The 13,647-nt window shown below is 53.7% G+C and overlaps 1 protein-coding gene across 8 annotated transcripts; it reads right to left on the bottom strand.

Annotated features, from left to right (window-relative positions):
* Nucleotides 1–80: 80 nt before the first annotated feature.
* LOC103059022 (VPS33B late endosome and lysosome associated) lies at nucleotides 81–11,486 on the bottom strand. Of its 8 annotated transcripts, XM_088139318.1 has the most exons (25): nucleotides 11,236–11,456; nucleotides 11,085–11,140; nucleotides 10,905–11,000; nucleotides 10,198–10,278; nucleotides 10,055–10,116; nucleotides 9,924–9,973; nucleotides 9,769–9,836; nucleotides 7,537–7,582; nucleotides 7,235–7,329; nucleotides 6,312–6,416; nucleotides 5,869–5,965; nucleotides 5,296–5,373; nucleotides 5,043–5,116; nucleotides 4,806–4,892; nucleotides 4,629–4,719; nucleotides 4,249–4,323; nucleotides 3,097–3,161; nucleotides 2,938–2,992; nucleotides 2,799–2,845; nucleotides 2,502–2,634; nucleotides 2,323–2,396; nucleotides 2,147–2,248; nucleotides 1,980–2,052; nucleotides 1,232–1,342; nucleotides 81–741 (listed from the first exon to the last, which is right to left on the bottom strand). In XM_088139318.1, exons 1-25 carry the CDS (start codon nucleotides 11,354–11,356, stop codon nucleotides 662–664), a joined length of 2,022 nt encoding a protein of 673 aa, XP_087995444.1. In that variant the 5' UTR covers nucleotides 11,357–11,456; the 3' UTR covers nucleotides 81–661. The 8 variants fall into 8 exon arrangements, with proteins under 8 accessions (XP_087995444.1, XP_087995437.1, XP_087995438.1 ...); XM_088139311.1 differs by lacking the exons at nucleotides 10,905–11,000; nucleotides 11,085–11,140; nucleotides 11,236–11,456 and adding an exon at nucleotides 10,354–10,532 and having other exon boundaries at nucleotides 81–556; nucleotides 651–741; nucleotides 7,235–7,383; XM_088139312.1 differs by lacking the exons at nucleotides 10,905–11,000; nucleotides 11,085–11,140; nucleotides 11,236–11,456 and adding an exon at nucleotides 10,354–10,534 and having other exon boundaries at nucleotides 7,235–7,383; nucleotides 10,055–10,113.
* Nucleotides 11,487–13,647: the final 2,161 nt, after the last annotated feature.

The raw sequence follows: 13,647 nt of genomic DNA, 5'->3' as shown, positions 1-13,647 counted from the left end.
TGCTAGAAGGAACGTGCGTGTTTCTGGGTATGGAAGTCAGGGAGGGGGGAGAATGGGGGAGCGTGTGCACGTAGCGATCATTAACTCAAACCGGATTCCTCGCATGACAGGCAATTAGTTTTAATCAGTAGCAATTCTTTCAATTAATCTTGATCTGTTATTTTGCTCTGTCCCTTTTGGAATGTGGCTTCTGGCAAGGATGTATATGCACATTATATGCAGAACCACGCACTGCAGGAGAAAAGTTTCCAGGGTAGCTGGAGGCTGGAAAGATGGGGAAACTGGGCCCTAGGGAGGGTTTCTTTACATTTAGGGAGAGTTTTTTCTTCCTCCTCCTGGGTGAGGGGGAAAGAGTGCCTGTCATTCTGCACTTTCTTCCTTAGACTCAAGGCAGTTCTCGTTTTCTTCCGCTGCTGTGCCCTTCTCTGCTTCGCTGGACACTTCCTCTCCAAGGAGAGCCCCATTTCTGAAGAGGCACCTTCCAACTAACGCAAAGCTTGAAGCAGAGATCCCAGCGGAAGGCCAAAGGGGACGCCTCCCGTGCTCTTCTTGCTCCCTAGATGGTAAAAGATGGTGATTCTCCAGCTGGTGAGAACCCAGCCTTTCCCTTCCTGGGCAGAGCGCCAAGGCCTTTTCCAGCACCCCGTCACCTTGGACGTGGTCACATCCTTATCTCCATGGTGGATTCCAGCAGGCGAGCACTATTGGTGATGGCTGTGGTCAGGACTATGAACCGGAGCCCTGGTGTGGCAGAGGAGGCAAACACAGATGGCATGAACCTGCTGAGAGCAAAAGGCCTCCCTGCCTCCCCCTCCCCTGGTTGCTCCAGGGACTCGAACAGGCCACAAACTCTACTGGAAAGGGCCAAAGGGGCAGTGACAGGGGTGATGCCAAGACCCAGGTTCAAGTCCACTGTCAGCCCAACCTATCCCACAGGACTGTAAGAAAAACTGAAGAAGGGAGGGCTACCCACACCCCCTTGACCAATCCAAGAGTCTCCAATCTCAGTCCAAAATTATCAGGAAGCTACTGCCGATTGGCTTATTTGCATAACTGGATAGTGAGGAGAAACCGGTTGCAAAAAACCTCGCTTCAAGCGTATTTTCAGAATTGCTAGAAACAGGGCCCTCATTGATCTGCAAGCCCCTCTCCCCAGTTTATGCACAGGGGCTCGGACTGACACACCCTGGAGGCCCAACAGCGATTGCCCCAGTTCAGGAACAGCTCATACCTCTTTCTCTGCCAAGGAAGCGGAGAGCAGCAATTTCAGAGAAGGTGCAGCCCCCTAAAAAGACAGCCAGGACGACTTGCTGGGAGGCTGAAGCTCGAGGCTCTTCTGCAGCTGCAAGGAGAACATGCTCGAACCAGTGTCTCCGAAGAGGCATGCTCACACCACCAAACCAGAACATTAAAAAAAGAGAACACTGCACAGGGATGCAGCAATAAAGTCTCCCGGGGAGTTCCCTGCCATGTCTCTACACAGTTTTGGGCAGCAGCAGAGCAGATCTGTGCCACGGGACAGATTGTCTGACTGATCAGTACTTCAGTCTGGTAGTTGGGATTTCTGGTGGTCTCCCTTCCCCGTCCTAGTCAGATCTGATCCTGCTTAGCTTTTTCTGGATCAGATCGGCTAAGATCCTGTTGCAGCAGAGTCATAACAATGCCTTCAAATCACCACCTCCCAGGCAGAATGGAAATCAGTAGGATCACAGGGGCAAACCTAGCAGCTCTCCTGACTTTCCTAATTCTACCTTTTAAACATTTTAGTGAGATTTAGTCACCTCCGTGAATCTTTCTTGAGGGACAGATGCAAATATTTTACCGATCATAAAATCCCCACTGCGACCGCCAAAGTGAACAGGCTGCGTGCTCCTTGCTGCTCATCCTGGGACTGGGATGCTGATGGGGTTCAGGAGCTGGGAGCCACCCACCCAAACGTCTTAAAGAGAAGGAGCAGCAGCCCCGGCTGGCCCACTTGCCTGTGACAAACTCATGGCCCCCGAGCAGCCTTGTCACCTCTTCCAGGCCTAGCCAGCTCTTGCGCTCCAGCACCTGGAGACACGAGGAAGCCGTCAAGCCAGAGCTGCTGGGTGGGGGAGGAAAGGAGCCCCCCATTCCCAGCAGCACAAGGGCTCTTTGGAGGCACCTGTTCCATTATCTTGCAACTGAGGGGGATGTAGGCGCCGCTGAATACGTAAGCCATGTCCCGGGGCACTTTCAGGTCATACTCTCCATCCCCGCGTGGGATCTGCAAGGGAACAGGGTGGTCAGGACTGGATGCCTCTTCCCTTCCTCCTTCCCTTAACTGAATCTCAAACTCACCAGACCGAGTTTCTTGCTTATGGCTCGGAAATTGTTCTTCCTGGCCAGTGAACTGAAGGCATCTGAGAGCTTCTCTGGGGAGAAGGAGAGGGGAAAAAGCTCCTGTGGACCGAAAGACGCCCATCTATTTGTCCCTCCCCAGCAAAAGCTGAGGCACAACAGAGCCCCAATGCCCGTACCTGCAGCTCTATCAGTCACCAGCTTGCTGACTTTGTTCTCCACAGCCGTCAGAGTTTCGCCGGACACTTGCTCTGTCAACAGCCCCAAATGCTTCAGGTTGTGGAAGGTCAGCAGGTGCTCCGGTCCGTAACTCTGCCAGGAGGCAGGGGACAAGCATCACCGCAGGAGAAGGGGCAGGTGCAGAAACACACCAAAACGAAGGGGAACCCGTGGGGGGGCAGGGGCAGCCTGCACAACCAGGAAAGTGACTCGGGTCCTCTCCGCTTCCCAGGGAAGGGCTGCTCCTCCAACCTTACCTGTAGGTACTGGGTTTTCAAGGAGCGGTAGTCCTTGGACGCAAGCCCTGGGAGGCAGGTGGAAGGAAGGCAGAGAGGTCAAGGTACGCACAGGGCCTGCATGCTGCCAGGCGTCCCTCCCCCCAGAGCAAGAACCCACCATTCTCTGTGATCGACAACAGGCAAAGCATCCTTAGGCTCTCAATCGGGGTGACCTGTGCCGGGAAGAAGTGCAGGAAAAAGCGTGGCAGCGGACAGCCTTTCCCCAAGTCCCGGCCTGAGCCTTTCCCCTTTATCACATGTTCCTCCACCCTCTCACCTGCCGGTCGATGTGCTCTTCGATGAAGCTGATGCTCTCCCGGACGTCAAACCCTTCCAGAAGGGCTGCCAGGGCAAGCAGGGAGAGATGAGAGCAAGGCAGCCCCAGCCCCACCTCCAGGACCAGCGGCCAGGAGTCCAAGCATTCTCGCCTTTTGTACTTGCCAAGGGCCCCCGTCTGGCCTCTGACTCCCAGCACCCGCCCTCCTCAGGAAGGTCCCTCCAGCTGCCAGAAAGGAAGCAGCCAAAGCCCGCAAACCATTTCCCAGAAGCAGCCCAAGACGACCCTTAAGCTGAGAACCTTCCAGAATCAGGCTGGTGCCCAAGGCTGGCAGGAGGGATACCCCCTCCATTTATCTTCCATATGGAGACTTCTCAACGTACACATTGATACCAACCTTTTGGGGTAAGCAACATTTTGCGAAGAGCAGACAGTGAGCCAAGGAAATTAAGGCATTAAAAAAAGTCTTAACTAAATCCTCTATACGAAACTGTTAAATGCAGCTCTCTATGCATTTCTCACCTTACAACCATCCGTATCCCACTTCATACCCTGCCTTTCTGCTTTCCTCTTCCTTTGTATATTTCTTTTGCAGCTTGATTTTAATTCATTTCCTCTGTACGACCAGACCACCTCAATAGATATTTAAATGCCTTACAATTTCTTCAGTGATTTCCCCTCATCTGTAAACATTCCTCCAAAGTACAGATTCACTTCCTTGCTCTAGTGTTTACCCTTTATGTATCTTGCAATTATTCATTCTATTTCCTCTTTCATACACAACTACCTTGGTCTCTGATACATTAATTTTCATTTCCATGCTTTTAACCATCACTGCAAATCATCCCATTTTTCAGCCAGCAACACAGTACCGACTGCATACAAAAGTACATGAACGTTCATGTCCACAACCAACACACCTCTGATGTTGCCACAAACCTTCCTCGTACATTTATCCATGAATACCTTAAAGAACCAAGGGGACAACACACATCCTCTTCTTGCTCCCTGCCTGTGGCTGAGCCACGGTCTAAGCCTCCCACTGATCCTCAGGAGCATATTTCCATCATTTGATGCCCTCATCACTTTCGGCAACCAATCTCCAACTCCACAATCACATTCAATCAGTTCGCTCTGTACATGCTTTTTTACCATGTTCTGTCTTCAACAATTCCTGGAAATCTTGTCTGGTTTTTTTCTTCATGATGGACTCACAGGCCCCAATATCTGCACATTTAAGGAAGCTGGTCAATCCAGGAAGGGAAAAATAATTTTTTTCACTTGGGGCTTCTGTTTCCTTCTGGAACATACTGGTGAATCCTCCAGCAATGAGTCTTAACAACTGAAGGCAACTTGAAGCCCACCTGTTGGGGGCAAGGCTACAGATGGGTCCTGCAGAATGGTTGCAAAGACTTTGCTGGCCACATCTGGCTGTGACAGGACAGGGGTCATACTTGCAAAAAGGGTCCAGGGAGGTTTTGTTGCTAAGATTCATCTGCCTGTGGCACAACACCCTGACTGGGAGGACTTACGGAGGCTCAGCAGGCGATGTTCTTGCTTCAAGCCTTTCAGTTCCTGGGAGACAAAGTTCTTCATCTGCTTGATATCCATCCCACGTCGTCGCTAGAAGAGGAGACATTTCCTACAGACTGGACAAGCCAGAAATCAGTTCCCTTGTTGCCGTTATCGTCCCATTCTAGCCCACTTACATCATACTGGGCTTGTAGGTTCCGTGCCTTCTGACTCAGGAGACCAAAGACATTGGAAAAGTGTTCATTGCGGATTTTGCTGAATACCTGTAGAGAGATGCAGGCAGCCTTTCAGAAGCCAGACCACTATAACCAAGAGGATCACCTGCTACTCTCCCAAGCACCACCAGCACCACCAAGCTTGTGTTCTCAAAAGCTCTTGAAATACATTATGTCTCAGAACAGAGGAAAGCTTACCTTGTCTTGGGAATTCAGCAGGACTTTAATGCTTCGGTCAGAAGAGGTAACATCTGGACCAAAATCCACACTTCCTGCAGAAAGTGGGTTCCTCAAGTCATTTGCCCATGGCACCTAGCTTATAGGGGGCCTCTTGCTAGTTGTCCAGTAATTATTCTGGATGCTGGCAACCTCTCAACACTTACAATACAGCCCTCAGAAAGTGGCAGGTTGGATGGTAATGCCAGGGGCTCAGGACTGGGGAGAAACTCACCACATTTTATGCGGAAGGTATCATCCACCAGGCCTTCATAGACCACCTGAGAGCAAAGGGCTGTGACATAATCTACATCTAGAGAGAGAGAGATACAACGCTTGTAACAGAGAAGAGCCCCAGCCAAGAGGTCAAAAGCAGCATCCACAGGCAGGATGGAAGAACAGCTGGAGAGCAGCTGCCGCTCGATGGAGACACGGGGAGCTTCCAGGGTTAAGCAGACTATTTTGCCACTTATATCCACCAATTTCAAGCTTATTAATAGTTTGCTTAAAATGAGGCACAAAAGCTGGCTCGCTTTGAAACCCGTGACATGGAAGCCCTCTTCCTCTTGGCAATTGCTGGCAGTTTCCAGGACATGTCAGGCCAAGAACAAGAACTAGTTTGTCGGACAAAGCAGCATTTCAGAGAAACATGTCTCTCTTATTGAGTTCCAAAGTATCCCCTCCAGACTTGGGGAAAGCTGCCGCACCCCAAGAAAGCAGGACTTCCCCCTGGAATCAAGGCAGGCCTTGGGGCTCAAGAAGACACCCCTTCCCTCTTCCCTTTCCCACAGGCCAAGCAAAGCCCCACCTCTGTCTATGAGAAAGACCTGGCCGATCTCAGGCTTCCGGCCCATGCTGTCAACCTCACTCTCTTCTGCTATTTCACGCCAAAGCTCATGGACCATCTAGGAGAAAAGCACCTCTTACCCATCTTTTCTTCAGCAGGACCTCTAGGGATACCACATAAAAGGTAGAAGTCCCTTGCAAGATCCCCTCCCAGGGACAGGCTCATGTCAACCAAGTGCCAGAATCTTACAGGAAGGCTTTTGGTAGCTTAGAAGGAAAAAAACCTTTCGTATAAGGAGGGCTGCATTTATTCTGGGAAATGTTTTGGTGGACACCCCCCCCCCCTTTTAGCCTGAACATGGCCCAGCCAACAACAGGTTCCACAGAGCCTTCCACAGGACATTTCTTTCTCTGGAGCACATTCTCTCCAAGCTAGTCCACCCTCCTGGGCTGACCAGGCCACACCTTGGCACACCGCCCAATTCCATATGTCTTGGTGAATGGGCCAAAGAGAGAGTTCATCAGCTGCAAAGCCTGGGCCACGGTGCTGATCCACCGCTGGTCCCCCTCCTGCAGAAACAATAGAATGTGACCATCTGGAATCAGGCAGAGATGTCTGACTCTCTCAGAAACACAGAAATCTCTTGGTCGCTGAAGCAAATGTAACTTTCAGAAACGCAAACAGCATTTGCACACTCAACTAGCACTCAAAACAGAAATCAAATTAACAGCTTATCAAATGCATAGTTAAGCACTAATCAAGACCTGCAATTGGAGCCCAGCCATCTTATTATTGATATCTACAGATGGTACTGTCAAGTTACTAATTAGCACATGATTATCATTAGAAATGGCTTAGTTTTATTACAAAAATCTCTATATAAACATGTAGTGCTTCTAATCTTTTACATAAATGTGTAATGTGATGTAATATGTAATACTTTTAATACATATAAAAGCTTTGTGGGTTTTTTTAAAGATCATCTTCAAATCCTTAAGGAGGTGGTGGGTTTGTTTTTTTTTTCTTTTGGTGCCTTCAAGTCAGTATTGACTCCTGGCGGCTGCCTGGACTAGTCCCTGCAGTTTTCTTGGCAAGGTTTTTTGGAAGTGGTTTGCCATTGCCTGCTTCCTGGGGCTTAGAGAGAGAGACTGGCCCAAGATCCCTCAGCTGGCTTCATGCCTAAGCAGGACCAGAACTCAGGGTCTGCCAGTTTATAGCCTGGTGCCTTAACCACTGCACCAAACTGGCTCTCTCAAGGAGTTACCTCTCCCCAATGCAGGAGCAAGATGCAGCAGCCATACGACTGGAAAGGCAGCAGACAACCAAGCTCTCTGGGCAAGACATGTATCATAATGAGAACACAGGCCTTACAGAACATAATACTAACCAGAAAATAATCACGGAAGAACTCAGGCAGCTCCATGCTGATGATGTCATCATCCACAGGGAGAAGTGAGAAGGACCACTCATCCCAGGTCACATCTGGAGGGTCAGAGATAGTGTTTGGATCCCTACCCTCCTGTTGCCTTTTGCAACCTGAGTGAATGGCCGGAGGCTTGAGTCTAGGGGAGGGGAGATCAGCAGAATCCCCACCACCCACCTACTTTCAAGCCCCTTCTTCCCGTTCTTACTTTTCAACTGAAAGAGGCATCCAGCTGTGCTGCGCTGGAGCCAGTTCCGGAGACTTACCACCATAGATCCCTTCCTCCTCCAACAGCAGTTCGCACGGGTAGAACTATGGGAGAAAATGGCCAACTTCAGGTAACCTTGAAAACACCATACTCTGAAACTGAAACATATCCCAGGATGTACAATTCATGCCAAAATGTGCTGCTGAACAAGAGCCCATGGGAGGAAAGTGCCATGAGCATGCAATGGCGTACAGTCCTACGTTCCCCTTCCATCACACGAGGCCAGGAATTCTAGACCAGGGCCTGCAGGTGCACTCGTGCGCGGAATAAAGGCAGTAAACCGAAGCTCAGTCCAGACTAGGCAGGGATGTCGTTAGCAGACGCTTTAGCTGCCCAGACCAACAGTGTTCCGCCTCTCCTCTCCCAGAGGACCTTAAGGGCACTTCTTAATCTTTCTTTTGTCATCAGAGGCCCAAGAGCCCCCTGCGGCCCAAACCCTCTTTTACCAGTTGAGGCTCAGGGCTGTGTGTGGAGCTGCCCTTGGAGACAGTCAGAGCACTTCAGCTGGCTCACCTTATGGCTGGAAGAATCCTGGGCCAAAATGAACACGGCGACCACATTACACCCATTTGACATGATGCTCAGTGGCTCCCAGTTTGCTTCGGTTCCCAACTCAGTGCTGGCATGAATCTACAAAGCCCTTCATGGCTTCAGACCACAGCATCTGAAGGACCCCTCTTCTTATATACTCCTATCTGCACCCCGAGTGCCTGGAGTGGACCTTCTCAATGGTGCCTCCCCCACATAGCCTCAGACTGTCCTCCCCTCTGAAACACAGTAGTTATGTCTTTGCTTTCTGGCAAATATGTTTTAATTTACCCAGATCTTTAAAATTATTATTATTCTATGCTACAATTGAGCTTTTAAAGCAATTTATGTTTGCTGCTGCTGCTTTAGTTATGTATTATAAGCTTTCACCAATCATTCAGTTTTAAAAGATTCTGCTTTCCTCTGAAAATACACTGTTTTGTGTATATTTAGTTTGTTCCCCAAAGTCACCAAGAAATAATGTAATAAGTTTTCAGCATGCGCAATAATACACTTTATAAAGTTAAAATACCAATCCCAGTTATGTAACAAAAAATAGAAAAAACATGATGCATATACATGCCACCAATGACTTTTTAATCAGCAAAAAAGTAAATATAATGACGTCTTTGGCAGGGACCAGGCACAACGTAAAATTGGGAAATAAATGTCTTGTGGGGAACAAGCTCTACCCCAGCACTTTAGGATAGCAACGCAACATATATTTGCTGAGCTATTAAACAAACCCACGCATTTCCGGCCACTGTCGCACAAGGCCTTAGCCTGAAGACTGTTCCAGGAATCTCTACTAGTGTTTTTCCTAAACTTGGGGCGTTGATGGTGTAGCATTTAAGGAGACACAGGGAGGGAGAGACCATGCCTTTCCTGGGCATTGCAACAGCCCTCCTGAAACTCTCTCACACACAGCCAATCATAAAGAAGCCCCTCCACCAGTGCCATAGGAATCCTAACTGAACTGACAAACAGGATTTGGGGGGGGAGGGGGGACAGCAGGATAAACTATCCTAGATTCAAAAGTCTCTTTCTGCCATGACAATTGGAGGTGGGGCAGAGAACTTTTTCCAAGTGTGAAAGTACAGTGCCTTTATGTTATTCTCCATCTCTTTTAAAGCTTCTTCCAAAGTGTCAATGCTCTAATTTGAAGTACTATCTTGTCAGACTGGGGTGGGGCCATAGGCACACACCCGACAGTGCTTGATGGACCAGAATTTTTGCAGACAAGAAACTGAACTCCATCCCCCATGTGTCTGTCCCGGAAGGGAAAGAGGGATTGTGCGCAGAGGCACGGGGTCTGGTGGTACACCATGCACTGACCCGCTGATCATGTGACTTCTTGGATCATGGCCCAATTTCAGGTGCCAAGGTTACAGGAGAAAGAGCAAGCATACAACACAACACAGCTGCCCTGCACCCTCCTGGGCTGACCTACTGCCTTCCTATCGCAGACCCTCCACGCTGGTCATTTCTCAGCACTTTCTGAGCGTTTCCTTCTTGCTCTGTCTCTCTGGCTTGCCATACGCTTTGGGAAGAATTTGGGTTCGCTAAAGAAGGAAGCTCGGCGCTAACGGCCACTTACGGCCCACGGCTTTCGCTCGCGGCGGCCCAGGCTTACTGAAATGGAGCAAGCTGGAGGCCAGAAACCCCGCTGCGCCCGGCAACCCTCCGCCCCCCCCAGCCTCACCTTCTGGGGGCTGAAGATAATCTTGTACTTGCGCACACGACCCGCTGCCTTGTCGGCGTTGACCAGCTCTGCAAGGACAGCCGAGTCAGCCGCGCAGCAACGGCTGGGGCTCGAGAGACCCCCCGCCCGGCAAGGAGGCGCCCGCGGACACTCACCCGCCACCAGCCTGACGCTCCCGAGACGCGGACGGAGCAGGAAGCACAACCTGGGGGGACAGGCAGGCCGTAGTCAGGGGGGAGGTGGGGGTCGGCCCCCGCCGCGCCCCGCCCCGCCGCCCCTCACTCACTGGTCGCTGGAGCTGCGCGCCGGCTTCTTCTCCAGCTTGTAGAGCTTGTCCACGTCGTGCTGCTGCGCGGAGAGACGGACGCGGGTCAGACGGACGGACGGACGGACGGACGGGCCCCCCCTGACCCCCCCACCGCCCCGCACCTTCAGGATGGAGACGTTGGCGATGCGGTCGAGCGGGCTCATCAGGTCGGCCTCCAGGAAAAGGTCCTTCTTCCCGGGCAGCTGCGGGACGGAGAGCCGCGGTCACAGCCAGCCCCCCGGCCCCCGGCCCCCCGGCCCCCCGCGCCCGCGCCCCACCTGCTCCAGGAGGTAGACCAACTGGTCCCGCGCGAGGCGCTTCAGCAGGCCGAAGTCGGGCAGGTCCGGCGCGCCGCGGGAGGCCATGGCGCCGCCGCGGCCCTGCCGGAAGTGGGCGGTCCGCGCCGCCGGGCGCTTCCGCCGCCCGCCCCGCCCCGCCCCGCCCCGCCGGCGTGCGGCCCCTCCTTCCTCGCTCTCGTCGGGCTAGCGGGCGATGCCTCTCCCGGCCAGCAGCAGCCACAGCTTCTCCTCCAGCGCCGGGCTGGCCCCGCGCAGGCCCCTGGCCACGCGCGAGGCCCACTCGAAGTACTCCTGCACGCGCTGCTCCGACCAGCCTGTCGGGAGAGGCCCAGCTCAGCGGGGGGTCCGGGGGCCGCCCCCCGGCCCGCCCCGCCCCGCCCCTCACCTGCCGGGGCGCAGCGGTCCAGGTCGCGCAGGTTGTGGAGCTTGTCGGCCAGCGCGACCAGCTTGGCGGCCGGGCTGATGCCCGCCGCGCGCTCGACCTGCAGGCGCTTCCGCTCCGCCCGGGGCAGCGCCTTGTCGTCCGTCACCTGCTCCACGATGCGGCGCACCCGCCCCCCAAAGCGCTGCTCGATCTCCGCGAAGGTGGCGTCCGTGTCCTCCACCGTATCGTGCAGGAGAGCGGCCTGGCGGGGGCGGGCGAGGGGCTTAGGCCCGCGGGCGAGGGGCTTCGGCCGCCCCCCGCCCGGCCTGCGGGCAGCCCGACTCACCTGCAGCACCGCCAGGTCCGTCACGCCGGCCTCCTGCGCCAGGATCTGGGCCACGCCTGGGGACACAGCGCGGATGGCGAGCGGTTCCCCTCGCCCGGCCCGGCCCGGCCCGCCCGCGCGCCCGGCCCGGCCCGGCCAGGCCCGGCCTTACCGATGGGGTGGTTGATGTACGGCGTGCCCTCGGGGTCCTTGCGCCGCTGCGCCGCGTGCTTCCGGGCCGCGAAGTCGACGGCGTCCAGCAGCCGCGCGGCGTCGCAGCCGCTCGTGGCCATGGCCTAGGCCCGCGGCGGGGGCGCTGCGGGAGAGCGGAAGTCCGGGGGTCGGAGGCCGCCGAACGGCCCCGCCCGCCTCGCACGCGCGGCCCTCGGCTCTCCGGGCCCCCTGTGGAGGGCCCCCGCGAAACGGGACAGGAAGACGCGGGCCGGCGGGAGAGGGACGAAATCCCCTGTCCTCAAACGCGCGCTCCGCCTGCGCGAAGACGAGGAGCGCGGTTTGAAAACGGGCGGCCTCCTCTGCCGACGGCCTTTCTCCGGGGGGCGTCCAGAAGCGGAGGCGACATTCCGGGTGTGCGCTGGACAGCGGCGAACGGAGAGGAACGGGGCCCGCCGCGCCCCGCTTGCCGCAGCCCGGAATTGCGTTCGCTTGCCTTCTTCCGCCGCGTCCCGCTGTTCGCCGCTCGCGGCCCGGCCCGGCCCGGCCCGGCCCGGCCCACCTCGCAGGGAAAAGAGGAGGCAGGAGCGTTGGGTAAGTTTGCTGCCTTGAGTTATATACGAAAAGGTGGGATAGACGATGATGGTGATGATATAATCTTCCCTTTCCCCCAACAGCCCTGCGAGGTGGGCTGGGCTGAGAGAGCGGTAGACCATCTCCTGGTTTCTAGGCCAGCACCTCAACCACTACACCAAACTGGCTGTCAAACTGCCCGAGCCCATCAAAGTGAGTGTAAAAGATAGGCTTGGCTTGCAAAGAAGCAGCTATGTTGGGATCAGCAAATTCATTATTGCTGCTTTCTGCATATTGCTCCAGCTTATAAGTTTCTTGTGAATTTGACACTCTCCTGCCAGATGTTTCCTGTCGTCCCATCTTTGTGTCACTTGCAAGTTTGCATATTTTCACCAAGTCACTTATAAACAACACCGGGCGCAGAACATGGCCTTTGCAGTCCAGCACCCAACACTTTCTTGTGACTCGATGTGGAGCCACTGATCCACCCTCCCTGGATACTGCTGGTCAGCCAGCTCTGGGTCCACCTAACGATAGCAAGGTCCAGCATTCTGCATTTGCCAGCTTCTCTGTTAAGTCCTCATGAGAGATTTTGCCAAGGTCAAGATGAACTACAACAGCCAATTGTTTTTATTCTCGATAAACACACGCTGCCTCTTGCCAAGCAAGGCGTTCTTCTCTAAATGCTCCCACACCAAGCTGTCTGTAGTTCACTGGTCCTCTTTCTGGAGCCAGGAACGTCTGCCTTTCTCCAATTCCCCGCATCCTCCAGACCTCTCAAGGCTTACAGAAAAGGGTGCCAAGGTGGCATCCTCAAAGCTCCTTCCAGATGAAAGTTTAACCCCGTTCGTGGCAGCCGGGCGCTCTGACCACCCCTTTCCTTACTTGGGTCACGGCGAAGCAAAGCAGGAGTTGCTCCCCTCTCCCCATCCTACCTTCCTCTCCTAGCAGTGCCCCCCACCTTTACTACTGGGCTCCCACCCCAAGCTCTTCTTGTTGCTTTCAGCTCCCCTCAGGAGATTTCTGACTTTTTTTCTCCAGCTATTAACCACGTGCCTGGACATTGTCTTGCTGATTATGTCCACCTTCCATTTCCTAGCCATGTCCCATTTCATTCTTAGTTCAGTTGAGTGAGCCTCAGGCCTCACTGGAGTAATGATTCTTCTTCCAGGACCTAATTTTGTTCCCAGCCCACCTGTGCTCCCTTTGAGCTCAGAATTTCTGCCCATGGGATCCCACCTACTTCTCCAAGCTCACTGAAACGGCTCTTCTGAAATCTAACCTGTGTGTGGTGACCATCCTCCAATTTCTGTTCCTAAAGAACAGTGAAATCCAAAATGATGTGGTCTTCCTCCTCTTGCTCTTCAGGTCCTCTTCAGCCAGCTTTTCCCTACTGTTTAGGATCAGGTCTGGGAAAGTCAATCTCCTTGTCTCTTCTTCGGGCTTCTGGAAAATGAAGCAGCTGCCAAAAGCACTGAGTAATTTGAGGGATCTTGTAGTCTTGACTTCAGGTACATGAAGATAATCAGGTACAGTGGTACCTCGGTTTACGAACTTAATTCGTTCCGTGACTCTGGTCGCACCCCGAATTGGTCGCAACCCAAAGGAAATTTCCCCATAAGGTTCAATGTAATTACCGTTAATCCGTTCTGGCGTGGAGGGCAGGGAGGCGGCTATTGCTTGGAGGGAGAGTCCCCCTCCCTATGACCACGTCAGGGGCGGAAAATGGCCGCAGACCGTGTCACGGGAGGGAAAATGGCCGCGGATCTGGTTCATAACCCGAGGCGGAGTTCGCAAACCGAGGTAAATTTTGCAGCCAGAGCTGGTCGTAACCCGAAAA

This window comes from Python bivittatus, unplaced genomic scaffold (genome assembly GCF_059951505.1).
Source record: "Python bivittatus isolate LINGU-HERP-01145 unplaced genomic scaffold, Pbiv_v1 ctg000210_np1212, whole genome shotgun sequence".
Lineage (NCBI taxonomy): Eukaryota > Metazoa > Chordata > Lepidosauria > Squamata > Pythonidae > Python > Python bivittatus.
Note: the sequence above shows the minus strand (reverse complement) of the source record. Positions and strands in the feature narration are given on the sequence as shown.